Source organism: Topomyia yanbarensis, chromosome 3, assembly GCF_030247195.1.
Source record: "Topomyia yanbarensis strain Yona2022 chromosome 3, ASM3024719v1, whole genome shotgun sequence".
Taxonomy (NCBI): Eukaryota; Metazoa; Arthropoda; class Insecta; order Diptera; family Culicidae; genus Topomyia; species Topomyia yanbarensis.
The window spans coordinates 275,809,052-275,834,907 of record NC_080672.1 but is presented as its reverse complement, the minus strand read 5'-3'; the positions used below and the strand labels follow the sequence as shown (position 1 = coordinate 275,834,907).

The following is a 25,856-nucleotide window of genomic DNA, read 5'->3' as shown; positions in this document are numbered from 1 at the left end:
GTGGATACGAGTTCTGGTTCCTGAATTACAGGGTGATACGTACGATCACGCAGCAAATCCCGATTCTAACGAATTCTGCGATGAATGTAAAAAGGTGAATTTTTTTCCAAAATGTAAACACATTTGTTGAATTTGTAGATCTAGGTCACCAACAGTCATTCAAAGTCTCTTTGGCCACACTGGCCACCATCGACGGATCCGGAAGCATCCAAATTCAGAATAACGGTTATATTGGTTTCTCAAAAATGGCTAGACCGATTTGATCAACTTAGTCTCAAATGAAAGGTGTTGCGTCCCCGGAAACCGATATTAAATTCCATCTCCATCCGACTTCCGGTTCCGGAGTTACGGGTTGTGGAATGCGATCACATAGAAAACTCCGATTCAAACCGATACCGCGATGAATGCAAAAAGGTGCTCTTATATATACTTACCAAGTGTAATAAGAATGAAAAACATTACCATAATGTTATATTGTACGAACCAGCTACTAAATCATAGTTTGGAGAAATGAGAAAGGCACAATTGCACCTCTAGGTGGATTAAAACAGGTTTTTCAGTTCAATATTACCGTGGCTGTTTTTTTTTCAAAATTTTAGAACTCGAACTCTTTTAATGAATATAAACAACGCACACATTCTCGTGATTCATGATTGAGAAAGGCACAATTGCACCGCTAGGTGGATTAAAATAGGTTTTTCTTGCAGGTTTTGAACGGTTTGTTCAATCGTCTTGGTGTGAACAGGTAAGTTTCTTGTTTATTAAAAAATCATTTTAACAGATGAGTTGTTTGGTTGAAATCATAAATAAATAGTAAAATTTTTCTTCAACGTAAAACGAAACTTCTCTGACATATAAGTTAACAAACACTTTGGCTGTAACTGCAACCAGCGTTTTGTTGACATGTTGAGCTACATTGATCTGATTGGAAAAGACAGATTTGATAGGTAGGGATAGGTTTTGTATGACGCATTCACAACACACGATGCCGAATGCCGAAAACACCTGAGAAGAAGTTCATCGAATGGACCGTAATTTGCATGAGTTATTTAATTACTTGATTATAGGTAAGTGGTGCCAGATCGTGCAGTCGTACTTTGAATAAATCATCATCAATATATACGGGAACTTTATCATTTTCGACGGTGTGCTGCATGTTATTTCGCTTGATTGACGACTCTGCTCGAGTAATGATCCTGAACATAATCAGTACATTATGTTTGAAGTAGTTAAATTACGAGGAGCGAACATCTGGCACATTGAGCTTCATATTCTCTTTTAACACTTGTTCTACTACCCGAATAAAAAAGCGAGCAGCTATTTGCTCAATATCATCAACACTCATTGCACATTAATAGGTAAGTAGAAGCAATGATATTTTTCTACTATAGAGTAGGCAAAGCGACACACTGATGGGTCAATTTGGCATTTATTTTTAGCGAGATCTGATGGCAGACTGAAGTTGCGTCATAGGTATACTGGCAGCAAAAAATACTGGGGATTACAACCAACATCTTCCCGGATGGCGAACACAATTCGTTATTGAAAACTTTGGCTGTCCATCGAACCATATCTGATGTGCTTTCTGATCAAAGATCTACCGCTAAGTAGCAGATATCTCGAAAGTACACCGAGATATTATCAGCTTTGTGGTATTGAAAGCAATTGGCATTAATGGTGACAAGTATTTTATGAAGGACTACCGCGCCTATATGCCTACCCACAAAGTTGAGATCGATGGTGTGGTTAACGATTCGAGTTTTTAATATGTGGAACTATTGAAGCACGGGATCGGTTATTTCAAGGACCCTTTGGTCCAGTGAGCGAAGATTTTGAATGGCAACCGCACAGTACGGGACAAAATAGTATGTTCCTAAAAACTCATATATAGTTATCTTTACTGGGACGCTTTTTCGTTTTACGTCTAGTTCGGTAAGCATGTGCCTATTCTGGGGAGAATACACATCATCTATCACCCTGCTCAGCATGCAAAAATCGCCTGAATGTTTTTAGGCGTTCCCTTAAAAGATACTTTAAGCTTTTCCATTCTCCACGACAAAACACGCTCTCTTAGCTCGGGAATAGTTGAACTCTAACGGTCCCTTTAGGGACATCTCGATAAATCTGAATAGGTGTGACAAGGCCGTGGCGTGGTCATCTTCAGTCTTTTGTGGAAACTCAGTTTTGCGCTGCCCTAAGGCTAGCGCCCTTGGCGGGGGCAACCTGGCCAACCGCACGCTACGCCCCTGTCAACGACACAAACATCAAACGCCTAATCCAGTGTAGCCGAACCGCAACTGAGCCGTACTACGCCGTACTACCCTACCGGCTCGTAGAGAACCTGGTATCTCAGTTCATTTTGCTTCCTGATGAAGATCGTCCGATTCTGAAATCATGACACTGATCTCCCGTTGCCTGAAACTGAAAGTTAAATGTAGGAATGAACCCCCTCTTTGAACATCTTCCCGAAACATATTTGGACACCCTGTCTTTCTCATTTTAATTGTTAAATTTCATAATCTCATTAAAATACCCAACTGTACTACTACTATTCATTAAAAGCTCTAATTGACCTGCCTAATCTCAATAAAATTATTTTGTCCCCTCTTGAATATCAAAATCTTTTGCTTTAAAATAACTAAGATATGCTTAATTCCATTACAAAAAATAGTACCATATGCAATCCTCTAGTTTAAAAAATAAAATAAAGCATAAAACGAAGAAATTGGCACCTTTAAGCTAACGCGAACGTGCCTTATCAAATAAACTAATTGATTAAAAATACCTCAATTTATTACAAATGTATGGATATTAGGATTTTATTTTCGACATCTAAGCGAGAAAGACGCGTGCCGAAGGAAAGCACGCACAAATTTTAACATACCACGTGCCTCAACGAAAAAAAAACTATTTATGGACTGCTGCTGCCATAGTTGAAATATTGCTGTGCCAGAGCCGCAGCCGGAAATTCTCCGGCACCACATCCGTTGCTCCAATCATCCCAGTCGAGCGTATAAATCGCAACTCCCCCGAGGGCATTATCCAGTACGTAGGAAAACTTCTGAATCAGAGTGTCAGCAGTTTCCGTACTAATCCAGCTCGAGTCTTTAGTGTAGTATATGGTTTGCGTTGCAACATCCGTCGTGTTGAAATAAGCGCCACTCAACGAACAAAATTCATACTGTGCCAAATAACCAGCCTGTTTGGAATTCGGTCCCATCGTTCCGGGACCACTTACCGCAGAGCCTAGAATATTTTTTGTGGCGTTGGTGAGAGTGTAGGTGCGAGCGTAAGTTGCAACACCGATGTTGATTTTGCTCTTCCTTACTTTGGTGGACAACCAATCGACGATGGATGAGTTCTGAAATAATAGGTAGAACTTTTAATAACATTTATTCAAGCAAAAGCATTTAATGCTAGTTTTGGTTGACTGAATCAGGTTCTGACCCAAATTGCTGTCAGTTCACACATTTTGACAGAAGTTAGAGTTAGACCCTGACTCAGTTTAACCTCGTGAAAAAACCACATGTCTCCTACCACACTAATCGGATTCGCTGAATTTGAGTACATTGGAGCCAAATTAGCTGTTTTGGTTTCTATTGTCTCGGTGAAATTGAAGGCGTAAACGTTTATCATATCAGCATATCTGGAAAAAAAAAAAACTAATCAAAATTAATCCCAAGCAAGTTCAAGCCAATTTTTTTGGCAACCTTTTAAGTTGCACGTTATATAAAAATAATCAAAATGAACGGAGCTACTTTGTCCCGAATTTCAAGGCAACGAACATGTATTAAAATTTAATTTTTAACTTATACGGATGTTCGGCTTTTTCGGTCTATAATATAAGAACGGCTGTTTTGTACTGCCCAACGTTTCGGCCACGGTTTTGGCCTTTTCAACCTTTACTTAAACTACCCCTGGCAGCACCAATCACACTGATTGTGATTTCTTTAGTTCTACACATTGTTGATGTTTAAAGACGTTGTTGTTTATAAACAACATGGACATGAAGAGGTTAACGATGCTTCGAATTTTATAGCGATAGACTGATTACACCCAAGTTTGAATCAGTGTAGCACCGCAGTGGCGGGAGGTCCTGTGGGGTCCGGAGCCCCTTTGATTGAAATTTTAAATTAGTTTCAATTTTATATTAGTTTCAAACTCAAAATCAATCCAAACTAAATTTGAACAACAAAAATGAATTAAGAATTTTACAATGTTCATGTTACAATCGAAATTTCAGATCTCTCCCGAAAAAAAAAATTATATCACCGATTACACCGGTGTAATGCGCAATGAAAAATGAAAAAAAACCATAACACACATATTGATTTTGATTGATGACTTATTATTAACAGTGCTGACAGAAAGGTCTGGCCTTCTTGTAAATATTTGTCCCACTAATCCATGCAGTCATTTCTTAAGGGATTATGTACTTTTTTATTTTTCAAAAAATCGAATATTTTTTATTACTTTATCTTATTACTTCTCGAGAATATTTTCCCAAAATTTCCATAGCGATCCGAGGAATAGATCGAATGTGATCACCATTGCCGAAAAACCTCTTTACCGATTTTCTTCATTTTCTTCAATTGATCGTAATTAATTCTTTTCGTACCTTAATGCTTCTTTTTATGCATAGATTTTTAGAGTTTTTTTTATAAAAAAACGTCCCCGAATGCAGGAAAAACATTATTGTTTATCGTTAAGGTACTAGAATTGCTCCTGTACTAATGAAATTTTATAAGTTTCAGGATTTTACTTGATCTATTGGTCTTCAATCAATTTCTTCAGCCTCCTCAATAACAAAGGGTTTCGGAGAAAAGGCCATAAGTCCGCCGATTATCAATATATGTTTTGAAACTAGTGCTTGATTGTTTCACTGAAAAATGTGCTACCAAAATACTATAACTTTGATGTAATAAAATCATTGCTTTATGCCTGCTTGCGCCTACTTCTAATCTATCATCGTCTGATTAACAGGATTTCACTGAGCCCACCCAAATTAGGTGATATCGCAATGTCGATGGAAGATCCAATTATTTGTTAGTATTTGGAATTGCAAACCAGAATCAGAATTTCATAATCCTAGTCACGATTTCCGTAATTTCTAGTCAGATTATGGTGATATTTTAGTCATAAGTAGAGATTTGTGTTCATGATTTCAGGATCTATGTCACGAATTGGATATTTTAGTCAAGCGTAGTGTGATTTATGTTCACGATTTCGGGATCTTAGTCACGATTTTCGTAAGTTACATGCGCGTTATCTTGATGTTTTAACAAAATCATCCAAATATTATGAAATATTATGAAATACTTCACGTGAAAATTTCATGGCCTTGATTAAACATGATTATGGATATCTTCTAAATATCACAAGCACTCAAGATAAATCGTATTAAATATCATGTACTAGGAAATATGACCAATTCACGAATCCATGGACAGTTTTGTGAACTTTTTCACGAGCTCGAATGGTCAGTCGTGAATATTATACTAGGAATCATGAAACAGTTCACGAATCCTTGAATAATCTTTCATGATTTTATTAACGGGCACGCATGGTAAGGTGCCACTATTTCTACTAGGTATCATGAACAAGTTCATGTTTACATGAATAAGATTTCATGATTTTGTGAACTAATTCACGAGCACAATTGATGAGTTGTGACTAATATACTAGGAATTATGAATAAGTTCATGAATACATGAATAATAATGTATGATTATGTGAACAGTTTCACGTGCACGAATGGTCATTCGTGACTGATTCGCTAAGAATCATGAATAAGTTGACATATACATGTATATTTTCCGATTTTGTGAACTATTACACGAGCTCGAACGGCCAATCATGACTATTATACTAGGAATGAGGGACTAGCTCACAAATACATGAAAATTATTTCAAGATTTTGTAAGCTATTTCACGAACACGAATGGAGCGCTGTTACTAATATAGTAGAAATCATGAACCAATTCACAAATATACAAATAACATTTTACGATTTTGTGAACTATTCGCGTTCGCGTCGCATAATTGGACTCTAAACAATGTTCCTAAATCTACGAATAATATTAAGAGACTACCTTTGGTTTTACGAATGCTGATAAAGTTGTGAATTAGTTCACGTACAGAAAATCAATTCGGTAATGCCATGGTGGAAACTGTGATTGAATTTCACAAAACAAAAACAAATATCTCCACTAATAAAGGCATTACTGAAGCGAAATTGAACATAATTATAAAACACATGGGTTTTGCTCTTGGTCCTGTTTTCGAAACGTGAAAACAACCAGCCTCAAATCTGCTAAACTGATTCAGAGTTCTATGGCAGTCTAAACTTTTCATGCATTGATTGAAATTTTCACGATACCACGAATACACAAAAACCCGCCAAACTTCCACCGAAGATAAAACTACATACTCACAAGCTCAACGTAATGCTGTCGTATGCTGCCGTAAAGATGCTCTTGGTCGGCGACACGGATATCACGAGCAACTTGTTTATCATGTTCAGTCTAGCTCGTAGCCGAATAACAAACTTCTGAAAATTGGCCTGCAAAGAGTTCAACATGTTGAAAGTAGAAACAGTAGCAGACAAGATCATGACAGTCAACACCAGCAATGGAGACAGTAGATACAGAGCACTAGATTGGTATTTTTACTAGTTCACATTTTATTGTCCATTATGACGAATTTTTTGAACTCAACGGATTTGAAACTAAATTGGTTTCACCAAACATATTCAGCTCACTTGCGAAAGTCGGATATGGTGAAAGCACAGAGAACAGACGTCCATCTCCAGCATTCAACTTGTGTAAAAATCTCTAACGGTTTCGAAGGTAGTTGGGATATCCAAACCAGGTGCGCTACTGTTGTCATATTTTTTAGCGATTTTCTTCGAGCGAATTGAATGGTTCACAAAAATTTTCAGTCCCTGTAAACAGTGCTAGTGAGCTGTGAAAAAAGTGTGGTTGCGTGTGTCCGTCAAGAAGCTAATAGGGTAACTGTATCGAAGACGGGCACCTCTGGTAAGATGAACACTATCCAGAAAAAAAATATGACAACTAGTGAGCACAACATTTTTTAAGTTCCTTTCGTGGTCTCAAACGACTGTGCTACCTAAGATCGATTAAATCCATTTATCAGTGAGATCGAACCATTCTGATAGAACTACCAGATTTTGTCTGGATAATTGTTTTGAAGATACGAAGTCTCTACGGTGAACATGTTCGGAGATGAATTTAATAAATGATATTTTTTTGCAATCTTACAGTCGCAAAAAATATTTTTGTTGAACTCTTTTTAGCTGTATTCAGCTCAACATATTGCGTTTGATTTTACATTTGAATGAGGTAGCGATCGGTATGGGCAAAGATTTAGAAAGTATGTTTTTCCATAATAGCTCCCATACAAACTTCAAAAGCAACGAGGAGCTCGAAAAAATCTGTACTGAAAAAAACCACTATTTATCCGCCTGCAGTTTAAATTTCTAACAAACAATTTGAAACCATGATTGAACCAGGTCAGGCTCACGAAAACAATTTGAATGGGTTGACAGCCGTCGCCGGTGCTTATCCTCATCTAGTGTTCTCTATCTACTTCTGGACAACATTATTACTTTATCCGCTGCTTTGCCTCCCCGACTTGCCGGATAGCGCCAGTCGATGTCGATACCATCGAAATTGTAGCGGTTCAAAAAAAGAGCAATATTGTTGATGAGGGTATCTGGATAGGTGCCGACAACCTAAGAAAACAGAGTCACGCAAAAAAAACGGAAATTCGGGTTATATATTAGAATTTGTGCGATCTCAGCAACGGTTCCGCCGGAAAGCGGTGACATGTGCATATTACATTGGAGAACGTTGAGCTGCTTTCGTAAATGCCACCCAGCAGGACCAATAGTTTCGCATTACTCGAGCGTAGATTTTGGAACGAAGAGAATCCGGCTGAAAAATGAATGATATATAAATTTCCTAATAACGCGTTATTAATTTTATGAACTTTATTTATTAACTTGAAACAACAAACAAAAATTGGTTTATAAGTAATTAGGTAATACTTTCATGAAAATATTTAAGAGATGGTGTTGCTTCGGTGGTGGCTAACGAGAATTAAAAAGTATGGGAAAGATATTAAAATTTGGAAAAACCTAAAACTATATATCAAAAAGAATGGCAACTCTGTCCAGAATCTGGAGACAGTGACTGCAACACCTCTTGCGGGTGGAGGTAATACTTTTCATAGTGATGCGCACACAATTATACTTTTACGTTGCGCTTCCTAGCTTCGCACAATAGAGACGCAGTAATTTCTGTCGCTTCCATTTGTATAAAGAAAGGAAAGAGATATCATCTTCTTGATATGTAGAGCAGGGATGCCACATTGAAATCTGCGTTTCGGTCAAAGAAATTTTTTTTATCATCTGTGATGCCTAAAACAAGAAAAAAATCTTTCAAAATCTGTGATAAATTTCCAAAAAATTTGTGAAAAATCACAATATTTCCAAAAGTCATCAAAATGCCAAAAATCTGTCATATGTGAAAAAGTATCTGTGATCAATAATTGTGAAAAAACTGTGATATTACAGAAAAATTTGTGAATATGGTAACCCTGATGTAGAGTAGAGTGGGGTCAAGTAGGTCAGTTTTTTTGGCGAGCTCGTGTGATGGTATTTTTGCACTGATTTTGACAAACAAGCGATCGTTGGAAAGGTTATATATCTGGCAACGTTTTGGCAATAATGATTTTATTCATGGCTAAAAAATTTTCAAGATAAATGCAATAAGGCGAAGGTACTTTTTTCGATGTTTTCAAAATCTGGGGGTACGATAGGTTACTATATTCAAGATTAAATAAAACGAAGTACATGCCTAGAAAATCATCGGTTCAATTTTTACTTGAAGAGTTTGAATACCGCAGATCATCTAAAAATTAATAACACATATTAAATGCAATCAATTGACGTCATTCAGGTACGAAAATGAGGAAGTGGCAAATGATATGAAAAATCATTAAACCGCGGAAGGAAATGTTGGAAAAACGTTTTTTCAGCAGCTGTGTCTAGTCTTGTACTTGCAAATTAAAATTCCGGCTGCATTCCGGCTAACGTGGTTGCTTAGCTGTGCGACAATCACGTTTGCGCTTCGCAGCATTTCTTTGGATTCCTTTTCCTTCTTTTTTTCAATCATGTCTTTTTTGGTTATCTACTTCACCAACATCTTAAGTTATTATACTGCTAACCCACGAAAAATATCTAACGCGCTTTCATTGTTCATGAGCACTTTCACAAGAGCACGTAATGTTTCGAATGGAACATTGAATTTTTCAGAGACTGATCGAATACCGGCGCCATCTTGTACAGAGGCAATTGCGTTCTTTATTCCCCACTCATCGCAGTCGCAATGTATCCTCTCAGAATTTCAACGCAAATGTAACAATCGATTTATTTAGAATGACTTGTTGCATTCAGGTTCGAAATCGAACATATATCAACCCACATTCCGAATCTCATTCCAGATGTAATTTACTGAGATAAGGTTAGTTAATAGTGCGGACATCTCTAGTCGTTTTGGATTGAGAACCTAAAAACTAACCCAAGTTAGTTGCTTCAAACAAACGTTTGTAATGAAACTCAGTTGGGCTCTCACAAAACAGCGGTGGTGTGAGCGAACCCGAAATATATTTCAGGTTAGGTTTCGTCTATATAAGGACGGCTGAAGACTCGAAATCGCAATTGCGCTACCACTGGACAGTTGCATATCAGATGATATGAGGTTCCGTAGTCCGATTCACAAAGATCACATGAAAAAGACTCAGCGCGCTGAATAGTTGCCATGTGATAATTGAGTTTGCAGTGGCCGGTTAAAGCCCTGGTCAGCATACCGCAGTGGAGCTTCGAAAAATGTAAGAGATTTTTCGAAACCCATGGGCATGGTTGCTCTAGAAACGCCATTGTTTGGCGACACGTTTGTAGATTTCTCCAATAATTGCGGTGCTCGGACGAAGCCCAAGACCGTATTTTTTCCCTAATCCACCTGGTCGAAATTGGCAGCGCGGGCTCAGGACCAACAAAGTCAATCGCTGAACCTGCCCTAGCCAATTCGTCAGCCCATTCATTTCCAGTAATACCGCAATGTCCGGGCACCCAGACAAGGTAGATAGTGTTGACAATGCTTAGTTCTTCGATTTGGGTTCGGCATGCGATCACTAGCTTGGACCGGGATTTGTCTGAGCTAAGGGCCTTGATTGCAGCCTGACTATAGGAGCAGAGGTTTATAACTCTGCCGGACAAACTCAGTTGAAGGGCCGATTGCACCCCGCACATAATCGCAAAGATTTCTGCTTGGAATACAGTACAGTATCTACCTAGTGAGTGAGATTGTTCCAATTTCATTTCACGACAGTAGACACCAGCACAAGCACGTCCCTCCATCAGAGAACCGTCAGTGTAACAGACTACTTGCGTTTGTTGTTGTCTTTCCATAAAGCCAGACAACCACTCCTCTCGAGAGGGAATCTTCACATGGAATGTCCTGTAAGGAAAACTACAAGTGAGTGTAATATCGCTGGGAGCAAGAATATCTTCACCCCATGTAACCATTTGTGACCACAATCGTGTATGACTGGTAGCAAGATCAACATGATTACTGTTTCAAAGCCCAGTAACCTGCACTCTGTATGCACATGATAGTGCTTCTTGTTTTAAGTGTATGTGTAATGGTTTGATATTTAGAAGTGCCTCAAGAGCAGCAGTCGGAGTCGTGGTGAAAGCACCAGTCAACGCCATGAGCGCCATTCTTTGCAGATGGTTTAGCTTTGACTGGACTGTCACCACCTCTCCCCTCTGCCACCACACAAGGCATCCGTATGACAGTATTGGACGTACAATTGTCGTGTAAATTTGACTTGATCTGCACACAGTAGCTCAGAATCAAAGAACTGCAAGGGACGAACCCCGGTTGTTATTCGCTTCTTCGTGAAAAGAACCATTGAAGTTTTGCTTGGGTTAACTGATAGTTTAACTTGTCGACACCACTGTTCGACAGCTCTTAATGCCTGTTGCATTAAGTCAAAGATTATTCCGATGCAAAATCCAGTAATTAGTATTTGGTAATCGTCAGCAAACCCGTAGGTTGGAAATCCAAGCTCATTGAGTTTCTTCAACAAGCCGTCAGCTACTAAGTTCCATAACAAAAGTGACAGAACGCCGCCCTGAGGACAACCGCAAATACTCAACTTCCGTATCTCAGCCTGTCGCAGTGACGAGCAAAGTATGCGGTTACTAAGCATTGCGTTTATCCAAACTGAGATACATGCAGGTATCCCATGACCGCGCGTCGCTTCCAGAATAGAGTGGAAGGACACATTGTCAAAAGCACCCCCAATATCTAGGAATACACCCAAGCTAGATTGCTTGAGCGAGAAGGCTTTCTCAATGTTGTAAACAACATCGTGAAGCAGAGTGATCGTGGATTACCCACACTGATATGCATGTTGCATTTTGTGCAGTGGATATTCAATTAAACTAACGTTGAGCGCCCCCCTTTGGGAATAAATCTAACAGTTATTTCTCGCCATGCTTTCGGGATATACCCGGTAGCAAGACTGGAAAGCAAAATCTTTTTCAAGACATGTTTAAGAATATCAAATCCCTTTTGCAGTAGCACGGAAAGCATTCCATCTTTTCCGGGTGATTTGTATGGAGCAAAGCTGTCAACTGCCCACTTGACCGATTCAGTGGAAACCAATGTGCGTGCTAATGCCCACGAGTCCGAATCACCAGAATGAGATCTGTGAACATTGTTCAACTCCGGATCGATACAACCTGGAAAGTGTGTCGAAGAGATAATTAAGAACATCTTTTTCGTCCGTCACATAAACACCATCTCTGGTTTTTAAGGAGTTCATCTGAAAATCATTCGATTTGGAGAGAATTTTATTTAATCTGCTAGCTTCGTTCAGACTAGAGACATTAGTGCATAGGCTTTGCCAGCCAGCCCGTTCTGCAGATCTAAGACATTTCTTATATGCACTACGAGCTGACCTGAAAGCCCTGGAGTCATCACGCTGACGCCGGTTCCAAGCTCTTCTCATAACTTTCTTCATTCTTTCAAGCTCAGCCCTCCACCAAGGGGTTCCCCTAGTCGATTTAACAGTACGAAGTGGACAAGCTTCTTCGTAGGATGCTAATATGAATGAGTTTGTCGTATCCACGACGTCACCTAAGTCGTCTAGTTGACTAATTGTTGGAAAATATCCATGAAATTTAGTCGCCAAGTTTTCCAAAAAGAGCTCCCAGTTTGTAGATTTAGGATTACGATATGTCACCACATTGAAGGTGACATCAAAATGATCGAAAACTATATATTTATGATCGGATAGAGACGGTTCAGTTTCATTTGGAACCTGCCAATTTCCCAGTTCATGCAAAATTCTATCAGAGCAAAGTGTTATGTCTAACACCTCCTCCCTCCCAGACCTCGCAAAAGTTGGTCGATTTCCCACATTCAGAATATGGAGATTTGTACTACTTATGTACTCCATCAGTTCAGAGCCTCTCAGATTGATGTCCGAGCTGCCCAAAATGATGTGATGAGCATTCGCATCACTGCCGATAATGAGCGGAAGCCCATTTCTGCTACAATATGATACAACGCTTTTGAAATCATCAGAAGGAGATGATTCGTTATGCGGTAGGTATGCTGAACAATATATAAATTTTTTGTCTACGTTTCCGACAGTCAGTGTAACTGTGACAACACAGATATCGCGAGTTGTGAGCTCCGATATGAGACACGCGTCAATAGCCTTATTAGCAAGAATGCAAGCACGAAGCATTTCACGTGGGTTAGTCATGCCTGTCTTGTTGTAAGCAATGAAAACAGTGTTAAGTAACTTTCCAAAATAGAAGTTTCCTTTATGGAAATACGGTTCTTGAACCAATGCTATGGAAGCTTTACCTTCCTGCATGAGTCGAGATAAATTCATAGTTGCTGTACGTTTATGTTGGAGATTGATTTGTGCTATTCTAAACAAACGGTTTGACAGCAGCTAGATCCGAAACTGAATGATTATTAGTTTCTGTTTCAAGCGAAAACGCCATATGTGTCGCACAAAAAGAAGCTCTTGTTTCACGTATATCGCCGCAAGATGTTCGATATATGGAAAAGGCGCACACTACCATCCCAGAGAACAGACGTCCATCTTCAGCATTCAACTTGTGTAAAATCTCTAACGGTTTCGAAGGTAGTTGAGATATTCAAACCAGGTGCGCTACTGTCGTCATGTTTTTTGTGGCTGAGTTCGACTGAATTGACAGCGGTTATTCCTTTACCCAGTCGAACTAGTCCAGAACCGGTTCGGATTTCCAGTATGAATTCCAGCTCAAATGCATCAACCGATAGAGTTGGAATCGGTTGTTTTCTTTGAGCAAGATTTCATACTGAATCCATTCAGGATTTCGAACCGGTTCCGGAATGGATTTGACGGATAGTTGGGATAAGTTGATGTGGCGGCGCTAGTGTTTATCGTATATTATCTTAAATGTTTACACACGTTTTTTTTAAATATTTTTGTTCGATCATGGATATCTGTTCTCTGTGCTAACATATAAGGTAAGCCGAAACGACATAAGCTACACAATACTGTAGTGTAAAATAAATGCACATTTGATGCAGAAAATATACTGGAATAGTTTGTAGAAGCTTGTTTAGATAAAAACTTGTTTGAAATTCTTTCTCTAGCAACTCTCCCACGGTAAAAAAAAACGTCACGTCTAATTCAAGTGCTTTCGCATTTGAGACTGTTTGTCATGCTTCAATTGATTTGCAATCTGAATCAAAATAATCTGTTTTTGAAAACTTTTCAGTAAAAATCACTTTTAAATTTAACATTTTATCTGTTGAATTGGTACCACTGTTTCCATCTATTGAATTAGAAGAGATTTGTTTACAAACGTCAAAAAACGCATGTCGTTATACTCATGAAGATTTAAAACAATCAAGCATTGAAGGAGCAAGAGCCAGACATTTCCGCTCGAAGCACTAATCCCAAGAGTAATAAGATATTCCAATGTGATATTATTCGGATTTTTGAACGTGAAGATTTTGTGGTCAATTTTCAATAGCATTTTTTCCAGGTCACGGAATCGACCGATGGACAAAGTTACTGCAGTAAATGCACTGATTCAACTGGGCGTAGCGAAAATGGAGGCATATCTAATTATGATCTACAACTAGCAAGAGGAAAGTACCGATAAAATTGATGTGATTATCGGTGCTAACGGGCCGACAAGGAGAATTGTGCCAGAATCGACAGAAGTTTCACAGCCCAATACTCATCAGGAGTCGGTTGTCATCCACTGATACAAAAGCCAGCGCCTTGCAGGTCCTTCTGTATCTGCCAAGACGATTTCTGATCTGACAGTAGGATTTTCATACTGCAGTAATGTAGGCTACGCCGAATTTCATTAATTAAGGATTTTTTTTATCATGTTCTTGCTATAAACATACCAGTTTTACAGTCTGTACAGAGTTTTTTGTATCTAATGGCAATTTCGTTTTTACATCGTGTAGTCAAACTTGGATATAATCAGTCTATGTAGAACAATGCTAAAACAAAAATGGCAAGCTGTCGGTTAAATAATATTAAAACCTGGAGATTTTCGGACTATTCAGTTGACTGTAGAATTAATAGATTGAATTTATTGAAAGTCGCTTTACCGTTCCTTCGCTGAGAGTGAATGACTTTTGGATATGACCTTAACCTATAAAGTAATTCTTAGCACTCAGCTATTCATAAAAAAATAAAGATAAATGATAAGTATTTCTTTCGAAAAAAAAACAAATTTTTCATGAAGTTAGCGATATTTAGTAAATGAAGGTCGCATTGTTAAGAAAATCTATATTAATAGTAATATAAATGTAAAATAAATAAACGAATATTATGACCCCTTTTCTTAATGTTGCTGCAATAAACAAATCCCAATCTAAATTATTTAAATTGAATGTTATAATTCAGAACTATACGTAGGGAAAGCAATCAGAATAATGCACTGCACGTCAGTAGTGATGTGCAAATCAGTCGCAGTTGTAGTGATTTTCTGTTCTGTTGTTCTGTTTGCGCTTCATGTAAATTTCCTGTAATTTTTCGTTAATTTACGAATGGAAAACAATCAGAGTTCAATGCATTGCAGATTAGCAGTGACGAGCAAATCAATCGTAATTTTTTGATTGTATAGTGCTTTTATATGGTTTCTTCCAATAGAGCAGTAGAGTGTAAACCTCAGAGCTGTCAGACGATTTTGTATTAGCCATGTTAGTAAAACGGTTGCAGGGAAGGTTCAACAATATCTTTAATAGAAGCTTTAATAGAATCAGAATAAATCCGTATAATGTATTAAAAGCCGTATAAAATCTTTATTTTGTATCAGATTTTTATCTGGCAGCTCTGAAAACCTTTTCCAAATGCTGAAAACTGCCTGATTTTATGTTGACAACCGGTGTTACCTGATAAATCCAAGATAGTGAAATAGAAAAAAATGTATCTTTCATGCCTATATTAATTGAGCTTAAAACCAAATATTTTTACACGGGCTCCAATTTTACCTTCAAATACAAGATAATACTATACTGTAAAACATATCTAAAAATTAGCTGCAAAAAGTTGCAAATTCAAACATAAAATTATGTAGAGAACCCGTATTTTTACTGAAATATTCTTTTATATCCAAAATTTCACATCAAATAGCATTGGTGTATTAAGGAATGTTATGCGTTTTACTCCTATCTAAAACTTTCAAGAAGATATCTAAGTGATTAATTCTGATCTTGCAAAGAAAACTTCAAAAATTTAATTCTAGGGCACAATTATAATCGCACAACTATATCTCGCCCACAAAAATATATAGATAAATTCAGTGAAGTTAAACCTAGGGGCAGATCACTCTAAGAATGTATAACAAATTTGCATCAAATTGAAAAAAATGCATTTAATTTCCATTTTTGCATCAGCTTTGCACTACATCGCTGAAAAGTTTGTTTAACAAACGTCCTACACTGATCCACTTTGTTCGACGTTTTGTTAAATGTAGGGGTAGTTTTTCTGTAGGGTTTTGACGTCTTACACGCAACGCAAACAACATTGCACGCAACGAAAAAACATTGCACACAACGCAAAATACATTATGAATTTCTATTTTGATGGAAATAAATGCATTTAATTTCGCTGATTTTTATAAATGCATCACAAGTGATCTGCCCCTAGAGTTAAACCTACTTAATAGTTATAAAACTTGACAGTAGGAAAAAAACTGAGGCTTTAATAAAAAAAAGTTATCCAAAACTGGTTAAAACACCTAAATGACAATTAAGGTGTCTACCTCAAAATATACGTAATCAAATTCTGCAAAACTTGTCTGAAAATACCAAAGCACAAATACGTAGCTGAAAACCAGGAAACATTTATGACCGTCTTTTTTCAATTTTGGACCACTGCGCACCGTCGTGAACAGTTGCACGAACAACAATTTCACGCTCAACTGGTAGGCCTATTTACACCCTCTGTTGGGGTTGCCACTTTTGGTAAGGTTTTCACCCGAAGATTCGAAAAGCATAAATATACGCTAAAATCAGACAGCAATTTGAATCAAATCGATTGCTCGACATTTTAAAGCATTTTAGGATTTTTTTTTAATACCTACTGAGTTGAAAAAAGACAAGTATAAACTATTTCATTCTTTTTTTAACTCATCAGAGTAGCAATTTAGCACTAGTAGCAAAATTTTAAAAATTTACTCACATTGCTGGGTACTTTGTTTTGGCAAACCATATTGCGCACCCCTGTTCAATGCCATTCACACTAGGTTTCACACATTTATCGCTTTTCTGATTAGTTCCCCGGCTAATTGCAAAGAATCCAAAAGCACCAGTCACTCTCGCTGTGGAGAATAAGTCAAACGAGCATTGCTTTTCGCCAATGCTAACAGGAAAAAGAAAGTGAAGCAGGCAAGAAAGTGGCATCGTCTAAGAAGCACACTGCGATGTCCAGAATTCTTTGTGGAGCTCGAAGAATCCGGTTAGACGACACCATAATCGCAAGGGAGAATCCAAAAAGGAGCAAACTTCTCCTCCCTGGCTCAAAGTTAACCCTCTAGTTCCCAACACCGCCTCTAGGCGGTCTCTATAAAAATCTAAATAAAACTACTATGTTGCCATCTGCACTAGCATTTCTTCCCAACGCTCACACCTTTCATACACACACATTATTTGAATATTCGTAACTTTCTGTCAAAGGCAATTGAAACTCAAAGTTGAAAACTCGAGGAAAACGTGGAAAAAAATTATTGTGTGTTTAGTGGTAATCTTCTTTAAATTTTTTTTTACTATTTTTGGAAATTTCAAAAACTAAAAAAAATATTTTTGAGTAGCCTGTTACTAGCATTTCACTGTAGATGTGAATTGGTTTAGTGGAATAATTCGGAAGTTTAGGTTTTTTGGTAAAATACTTTGCCCGCCTAGAGGCGGTGTTGGGCACCCGAGCGAAATTTTTTTTAGTCTTTAGTGATTACTTATCGTACCGAAACTAGCATTATGTGAAATTTTAGCTTAAAAGAAGTATGTTTTAAAAACTTTGGGTGAATGTTGCTGTTAGAATATGGATATTCTTATCATTTAATAATATTTAGGGGAGTCTGGGGCTAACTGGCGGAATATTTTTTTCTCCTTTTGTATTAGACATATGGTGCTGTCTCTAGTTCTGCACTTCGAGTGCTGTTTAATCCATTCTCCAATGTGTTTATGTTTTATTAAATTCTGTTTCGTACACGTTGTAAGTGATATTGAGTTTTCGAGCATATTAGAGTGAAGAGCCTACTTTAGTCGTATTAGGAAGAGTGTCTCACCATTACTCGGAATACAATTGATGCAATGCGTATGAATTGGCACCAATATCTTTGTTTTCTTCTTATGAACCATTATGATATCAAAAATCGCCATTTGAACCAATACGTTGAACAAAGATGGCTAACGCCGCTCTAACCAACGGTTTTACATGGTTAGGTCGAACATAGGCTCATTACCCTAGGTAAAGTTTTTAAATTTCAGCATTTTTGTTACTTAGGGCGAGTTCAAAGCTATTCCACGAATGACTAGATTTTTCGGTAGCGCGCGAAAACAACTTTCCGTGACCGTATATGTAACCACAAGCAATTTTTTTTTGTTGGCTTACTTCGGAATTTCACCTGAAGAATTTCGAAAATTTAGATTTTGAATACAAAATGTGCGCCGAAATTAAAATGCAGGAGCATTGAGGCTGAAAAATAATAACAAGTATCGATTGATTTGCAGTTCTATTCAAAAAGCATCTCACGCGATCCATACTTTATCATCAATATTCGAGATTGCCGCGTCACATATTAAAAATCCTGTAATGCAACTAACAGTCCGCTCTTTTATGCAACGCATTCACTTTTACACGATCTTCTTAAATTAAAAACATAAAACATGATAAGTGTAAACATCGCCAGCAGACCCTGGACTCCCCTACGATAAATTAGAAGTCAATAATTAAACAACCAAAGCACTAGCACTTACAGTTTAGGTATTTTGCGTTCTGATGGAGTCCAAAATATAAGCAACCATCTGTATTCGCTTATGTTGAAGTAACCAGGAAAAACAAGTTTTTGTTTTTATTCGCCCAGGTGCCCAACACCGCTTCTAGGCGGCTTACTTATTTTAAGGCTTTAATGAAAAATCCATTACTTTCAAGAATTTTTAACATTATTTTCGTTTTTCTCATCACGAAGCCCACCTCCAAAAGTTTTTTCAAGCCAAAAAAAAATTTGGGCACTAGAGGGTTAAGGGCGAGTTTTTTCGGTGCTAACACCGAAAAAACTCGTTAGAAACAAATAAAATTAGTACTAATAGTTAAAAATTATCCGTCGTCACACTAGACCAGGAGAAATCGATGTAAAACCCGGAGGTCCGGAGATCGCTCCAAGAAACCGGAGTCTCCGATCAAATCCGGAGAGGTGGAATCCCTACTCGGTGAAAATGAACGTGAACTTGATTTTTGCAATAAGTCGCTTATGGTGAAAATGGAACTAAACGATAATACATTATTATGCTTGGCGGATCCATGAACAATTATTCGATATAAATGAATCAATACAATAATATTTAATCCCCGATCATTTTCTATATTTCACAGTGATCTTTGGATATTTCCCTTGTTCACCGGGAGTATAAACGTGACGATGAGCGTAATCGATGGTGAAAATGTCATCGCTGTTCACGGTGAACATTCCGAGCCAGCCGAGATTGCATTCTGACAAACTGTAAACTGTCTGTTGAGCGTGAAATCGGTGTTCTCCTATGCAACTGTTCATGAACATCGTGAACAAAGAAATGTATTCAACACATGTTCATGTCAATTGTTAAGAGTCTAAATAGAGCTTAAGTGAGATATTGAAAAAAAGAAAAACAATTTGGTGCACATCAAGTTCACATTCATTTTCACCGAGTGTCTAAATAGGACTTAAAGCACTATTTAGGCTCTCCGTGAAAATGAACGTGAACATGTGTTGAATACCTTCCATTGTTCACGGTGGACGACGTCTTGAACAGTTTCAGCCGCGTACAGCGATTTCACGCTCAACCGGCAGTTTGTTAAGCACTATTTAGACTCTCCGTGAAAATGAACGTGAACAAGTGTTGAATACCTTCCATTGTTCACGGTATACGACACCGTGAACAGTTTCATCAGCAAACAATCACATCACGCTCAACTGGCAGTTTACAGTTTGTCATAATCCAATCTGGTATGTATTCGAAGGCAAACGTTCGTTGTGAACAGCGATGACATTTATATTCACCACTCCGCATCAATTCTGTCCATCGTCGCGTTTACACTCCCAGTGGACAAGTGAAATATCCACTGCGAACATATTTCACCGAGGAATATTAAAATGATCGGGGAATAGGAATGTTATTGCATTGATTCAATTATATCGAATAATTGTGCATGGATTCGCTAAGTATATTAATTTTCTATCGTTTAGATCCAGTTTCACCAATTTCTATGCACTAATAAGTAAGATATTGGAAAAAACAATTTGGTGCGCATCGAGTTTACGTTCATTTTCTCCGAGGGTGTAAATAGGCTTTTATATTCGAAGGTTCACCGTGAACAGCGATGACATTTGTATTCACCACTCCGCATCGAAAAGAGCAGAAACTTGACTGAATGTTGAATTATTCGGATTTGATGGATATTTTCATGTGACACTTGCTACGTGAGTTTTTTTAAACGCTGCTATTCGATCGATTGATATTACAGAAATATAGTCATTTGGGATTGTTGCTTTTATCATGTTTAAAGTCTATGTAATGAACTTACTAGTTTTGTCATAGCTCTCATGCAGCAGCCTTAAATCTCCTTTCGCAGTCAAGCCAAGGCCAATGTAAGTGTAATGAGTACAATTGGCTACACTCAGGTTCTCCGGCGTTAGAGGATTGTCAAGAGAGGCGGCACTACTGTCATAGTAACAAATGACATCTGTTCGAAAAAAACGATTAAACATTATTTATAAGCTGTACATTGAAAACGCACTAATAAAAGTCTAACTTTGTGCTGAACTTTCATGGAAGAAATTAAAAACTAGTAGCAGAAAAGAAATTCCAATCATTTTGTAGAATATATTCTGGTCTTCGTCAGCAATTCAACACGAATCTAACGATAGCTTGATTGATACTGATGATCCAAACTCTCATTTAAAACTTCAGCACAAGGGTTCATGCTCAATATTTACACAGTTTGAGACTGTTTTAGGCTGATTTGAACAGATGAAAAGAGTATCAATAAAGTGAGTCGATAATCTGGATAAGTTCTTTTTCGTGCATTTGGTGCATAAGTTACGATGTTGGCAGCATGTTCTTCACGTATGTATTCGCTTTTAACTTGGCCGTCGTGGTAATTGTTAGTATGTCAGCGCGGTTTGCCATAAAAGCATATTTAACAAAAGAGCATACTTCTTTCTTTTATGCCTCTAAGAAACGCCAAAAATGCGCCACCCCTCACTGTACCCACATTGACCGACTCGTTGAACAAACTAGTAATAATATTCACAATATTCAAATTCAAACAGAATACGTTAATCAAACATGATCACCGTGATTTTATTAGTGAATATACAACCAGGTGTACTCTTTCGGATGCAAAAAGATGAACTGCTTTTCTTACGTAGGAAGGTTACGCCGTCACCGAAAGTCAACAACCTAGTCCCGGTCCTGTTTCACATAGCATTCGACTTAATTTCTCAAGGTCATAAAATGTGTATCTTACTTGTAGAGGAAAAGGGTTTAAAATCTAGAGACCCTTGCAATTATAACTCAAGGGCTGGTGGCTTACTTGAGCTACCTTTTCTGATTGTGACTCGCACCATACCCCTCTTTCCGGTGCCACTAGATGCAACTACTTCGGGGAAGGGCTGTGCTCATGTAGTTATGACTCTGCCCTGTTTCTACTCGAACGCATTCGTTCTTGCAGCACGATGTGAGGAGTCTTGGCTATTCCCTTTTTCGTGGACAAACTGGTAGGATTCTGAGGTCGGTCTGATGATTTTGGGTGGAGCATGACTACCGATACGGTGGTGCTCCAACGATCCGAAACCAGTGCCTCGCCTCACATCATTCATCTAGTCCCAGACAATGGACAATAGTTATGGAATTTTTCGTTTCGATTTCGTCTCATCAGAAACCTTCACTAATATAGCGACAGGACTAAACTAGCACCAGATTAACGGTAGCTTCTAAAAACGGATTACACTTATATTCTTTGGCAAACCTCTAGTTAAACGCGATGTCGCACAAGAAAAGGAATTCATTTTGATCTGATGAGAGCTGGTGAAATCAAAAGATTTGGTTTGACTTAGTAAGCCAACGCGAGATTAATTATGCCATATTTCAGAGTGAAATTTGGATGAAAATCAATTTTCCTCCATTAGGGAGAAGATTGGATAAAGCTACATTTGCGCGTAAAGGCACAAAACCTATAACTTAATCAGTTATGGAATTTGCGTTTCGATTTCATATCATCATAATCGGACAATATCATAAAGGCAGGACTAAACTACCACCGGATTGACACTAGCTCTATAAAACAGAATTAATTTAAATTACACCAATTCTTCTGCTGCCTTCCAGTCTCGTCCAAGGGCTGCCGAGGTCGGTTCGGCGATTCTAGTGGTAGAGTCTAACGCCCGGTTCGCTGGCACCCCGACGACTCGAATCCTGTGTTAAGTCACGTATTATTCAACTGATTTCGACTTAGATCCAATCTAGAGTAAAAAAGATATTTTGGCCCAGTTTAGGATATAGTTTTTAAATTTTGCGAGTAAGACATATAAAGACTGCAAAGGTAGGTAATACAGTCGTGATTCGCTGGTTGGACATTTTTTAACTGGACCGCTTTTTAGTTGGACCTCCGCTAGTTGGACCATTATCCAACTAAAAAGCATCTGAATGTCAAAATCTTATGTCAAATTTACTTTGACAATTAATCTGACAATTATTAAAGATGTGAATAGATGCAATTACTCTACTAACATCATCTTTGGAGAGTTTTTGACATCTGTCAGTCGGTCCAACTAACGAATCAAATTCGTTAGTTGGACAGAGGTGTGGCCCAACCAGCGAATCACGACTGTACTCATGCACAGCATCGGCTTACATCTGATTGAAAAAAAAAAATCCGAAAATATGAATTATTTGTAATTATCATATTAGGCAATTAAGGGCGATTAAATGGAGCGTTCCGTGGGCGATTTAAGGGCGGGTGAGGCGGCAAAAAATGCCGGCGACAAATCGCCCAAATGTTGCATTTGAAATATCCACCAATTGCCAGAAATTAGCTGGCACATTGAAGAGCAATTGGCGCATCCGAGTTGGCAAATAGCCCCCCGTTAGCCAGCAATTTACCCTTTTTGACTGGGAATAGGGTGTTGAGCCCATTTTCGCCATGTTTCTATTATCACCCTACCCATTTGAAGCCGTTGGTTAGAGCAGTGTCTGCCATCTTTGTTCAACGCATTGAGTCAAATGGTAGCGCAACAATAGGGGCACTCGATTCGAGTTTTCGTTGCGCTCAAACACGAGAATTTCACTGTTTTCAGCGCATTTGTGTTATTATATTGGTTCTTAACAACGAAGCAGAGCTGTTGATGTCAATTTTTTCGCATTCCATTGATTGTAAGCCGAGAAATTAATGAATTGGTGAGGCACCCTGCTTAGTATGGTGAAAATGGGTACTTTACCCTACATTACATATGTACTCTAGAGCACTGTAGTTAGAGTGCGACCAAGACGCGTTTGACGTATCGAAACGAGCAAAAATCTGACGTATTTCTATTGTGAATACGTCAAATTTCATGTTCGTTTGGATACGTCATGGCCTCTTGGCCACACTCTAACTAGAGCCCTGTCAAAAAAATGCGGACGAACATGGTCAGGCGATTTAAAACGTTTGACGTTTAACTCAACTAGCCTGTGCTAATTGCCCCTACCCAAGTAACCAAAAGTTCGTATAAGGGAGCTGCATAAGCTTCTCATTTTAAGTAATTTTGCAATACGTTTTATGCTCTAATAGCGATTTAAGCAGCTTTCAAGTTCCAATAAAGATTAAGCAGCTTGAAAGTTCGCGTAGAACTTTATGTGAACTTTAAAGTGTGATTTTTAAGTATTATCCGAACTTCTGGTTGCTTGGGTAGGAACAAATGCAATTTGCGAATGCGATTTAAAGGCAATTTCAATACATAGACAAGTTTTCTGGCGGCTGAAATGGACTTGGTTGTTTTTGCGTTTTTCAAACATGGCGGTTCATGTTTGGCTTTAGCTTAAAATTGTTTTTTGAACAATTGGTGTGTTCTCACTTGTATTTTGTTTGTCTAGTGCACTTCATTTAGCCAACGAATGTAGAAAATTGTGGAATCGTGTGTAAGTATGGTAAAACAAGATCTCTGACCTAAAGTTTTAATGAACGTCAGATTGTGATAAGGTTTGGTGTGCAATACCAATTTCAGCTTTGATTCTTCCTATAAGTTGGTGGCGATTACCTAGTATACTGGTTTAGTTAAGTTTTATTTTTAATTTTCATATTAGGCAATTAAGGGCGATTAAATGGCGCGTTCCGTGGGCGATTTGGGGGCGATTTAAGGGCGGGTTAGGCGGCAAAAAAATGACGGCGGCAAATCGCCCAAATGTTGCATTTGAAATAGCCCTCAAATTGCCAGCAATTTGCTGGCAAATTGAAGGGCAATTAGCGCATCCGAGTTGACAAACAGCCCCCCGTTAGCCAGCAACTTGCCCTTTTTGACTGGGAGTGCTCTAACCCAGTTAAGCTCAGCCGGAAATGAACCGGAATTCTGGCTGGTTCCAGTTCGTATTCCGGCTCCAGTGACACAACCGATTCTAGTTAGAATCGGTTGTTGCACTGGAGCCGGAATACGAACTGGAACCAGCCAGAATTCCAGTTCATTTCCGGCTGAACTTTACTGGGAATGTACACTACACGGTAAAAAAAACTTTACCCATTTTATGTATTCAAATTGCCCATTTTCGGAAGCTATTCGAGCTGTCAAAAAATGGGTATTTTTTTGTTTCTAACAATGAGTACTTTTTATCCATTTCACAACTACTCGATGAGGTAATGTCAATGGGTATATTGATCATAACAATGGGTGAAAAATCCTTAAGAATTATTTCAAGCGAGTGAACCTGTAAACTAATGATCGTAGCGGAACCTGCAAATTATCAGCCTGTATCGGAGTCCGTGGTGGAAACGGTACATTTCGGCAATGCTCCGACAAATTTTAAACGAACAATATTAAAAAAATGTACTTCAGAATACTGAAAATGTTTTTCAATGCGTATCTGCATGAAACGCATGTATACTGATAAAATAAAGTACCCATTAATGCGTAAAAATAAAATAAATCAATAAAAGTGGAATGACCCATTAAATGGGTAAAGAGTTTGTACCCATAACTGAGTACAGACCTTGTACGTCAACCTGGGTATGTTTTACCCATTATATTTCGCAGAACTGTTACAACAAAATGCGTAAAAAATACCCATTCATGAAAATCGCGCCAGAATGAAAAATACTGTCAATGGAATTATTTCTGAATTAAACAAATAAACATAAAATAACATTCATTTCACATTATTGTTTCCTTATAAAAGTATAGGAATCTAGATAGAGATCCTATGCCAAAACTCCTTAACAAAATAAATCCGCCAAGTGGATATATTTTTGATGGCTGGATCTTTTGGCTGCTCTAAAAATGCCGAACTGGTGCATATTTGCAACATCCTAAGTAGTCTAAACAGCCGTTGTTTTCGGAGCATTGCCGAAATGTACCGTTTCCGCCACGGACTCCGATGCAGGCTGATAATTTGCAGGTTCCGCTACGATCATTAGTTTGCAGGTTCACTCGCTTGAAATAATTCTTAAGGATTTTTCACCCATTGTTATGATCAATATACCCATTGACATTACCTCATCGAGTAGTTGTGAAATGGATAAAAGGACTCATTGTTAGAAACAAAAAAATACCCATTTTTTGACAGCTCGAATAGCTTCCGAAAATGGGCAATTTGAGTACATAAAATGGGTAAAGTTTTTTTTACCGTGTAGTGTACATTAGAGCACTCCTAGTCAAAAAGGGCTGGCTAACAGGGTGCTGCTTGCCAACTCGGATGCGCTAATTGCCCTTCAATTTGCCAGCAAATTGCTGGCAATTTGGGGGCTATTTCAAATGTAACATTTGGGCGATTTGCCGCCGTCATTTTTTT

The 25,856-nt window shown here is 38.1% G+C and overlaps 2 protein-coding genes across 3 annotated transcripts in view; one reads left to right on the top strand and one right to left on the bottom strand.

Annotated features, from left to right (window-relative positions):
• The window catches only part of LOC131690904 (G-protein coupled receptor dmsr-1), a 623,822-nt gene that overhangs the window by 517,122 nt on the left and 80,844 nt on the right, over positions 1-25,856 (top strand). Inside the window, exon 3 of one of the 2 annotated variants that reach the window (XM_058976981.1) lies at positions 708-745. The exons of the other annotated variant lie outside the window; for it this stretch is intronic. The gene's annotated coding sequence lies outside the window, so the exon portion shown is untranslated. The remainder of the gene's footprint in view (positions 1-707; positions 746-25,856) is intronic. 2 annotated transcript variants of the gene reach the window in all.
• LOC131690905 (chitotriosidase-1-like) lies at positions 2,809-20,750 on the bottom strand. Its single transcript, XM_058976984.1, has 7 exons — positions 20,632-20,750; positions 20,404-20,562; positions 7,861-7,955; positions 7,628-7,753; positions 6,435-6,562; positions 3,538-3,646; positions 2,809-3,361 (listed from the first exon to the last, which is right to left on the bottom strand). The coding sequence occupies exons 1-7, from the start codon at positions 20,690-20,692 to the stop codon at positions 2,912-2,914; spliced, it is 1,128 nt and encodes a 375-aa protein (XP_058832967.1). The 5' UTR covers positions 20,693-20,750; the 3' UTR covers positions 2,809-2,911.

Coding starts and splice junctions, on each gene's coding strand:
- LOC131690905 (XM_058976984.1), bottom strand. CDS start 20,692: ATGATTGGAATTTCTTTTCTGCTACTAGTTTTTAATTTCTTCCATGAA. Junction 7,754..7,860: donor GCAGCTCAACGTTCTCCAAT/GTAATATGCACA, acceptor CTGTTTTCTTAG/GTTGTCGGCACCTATCCAGA. Junction 3,362..3,537: donor CAGCGAATCCGATTAGTGTG/GTAGGAGACATG, acceptor CTATTATTTCAG/AACTCATCCATCGTCGATTG.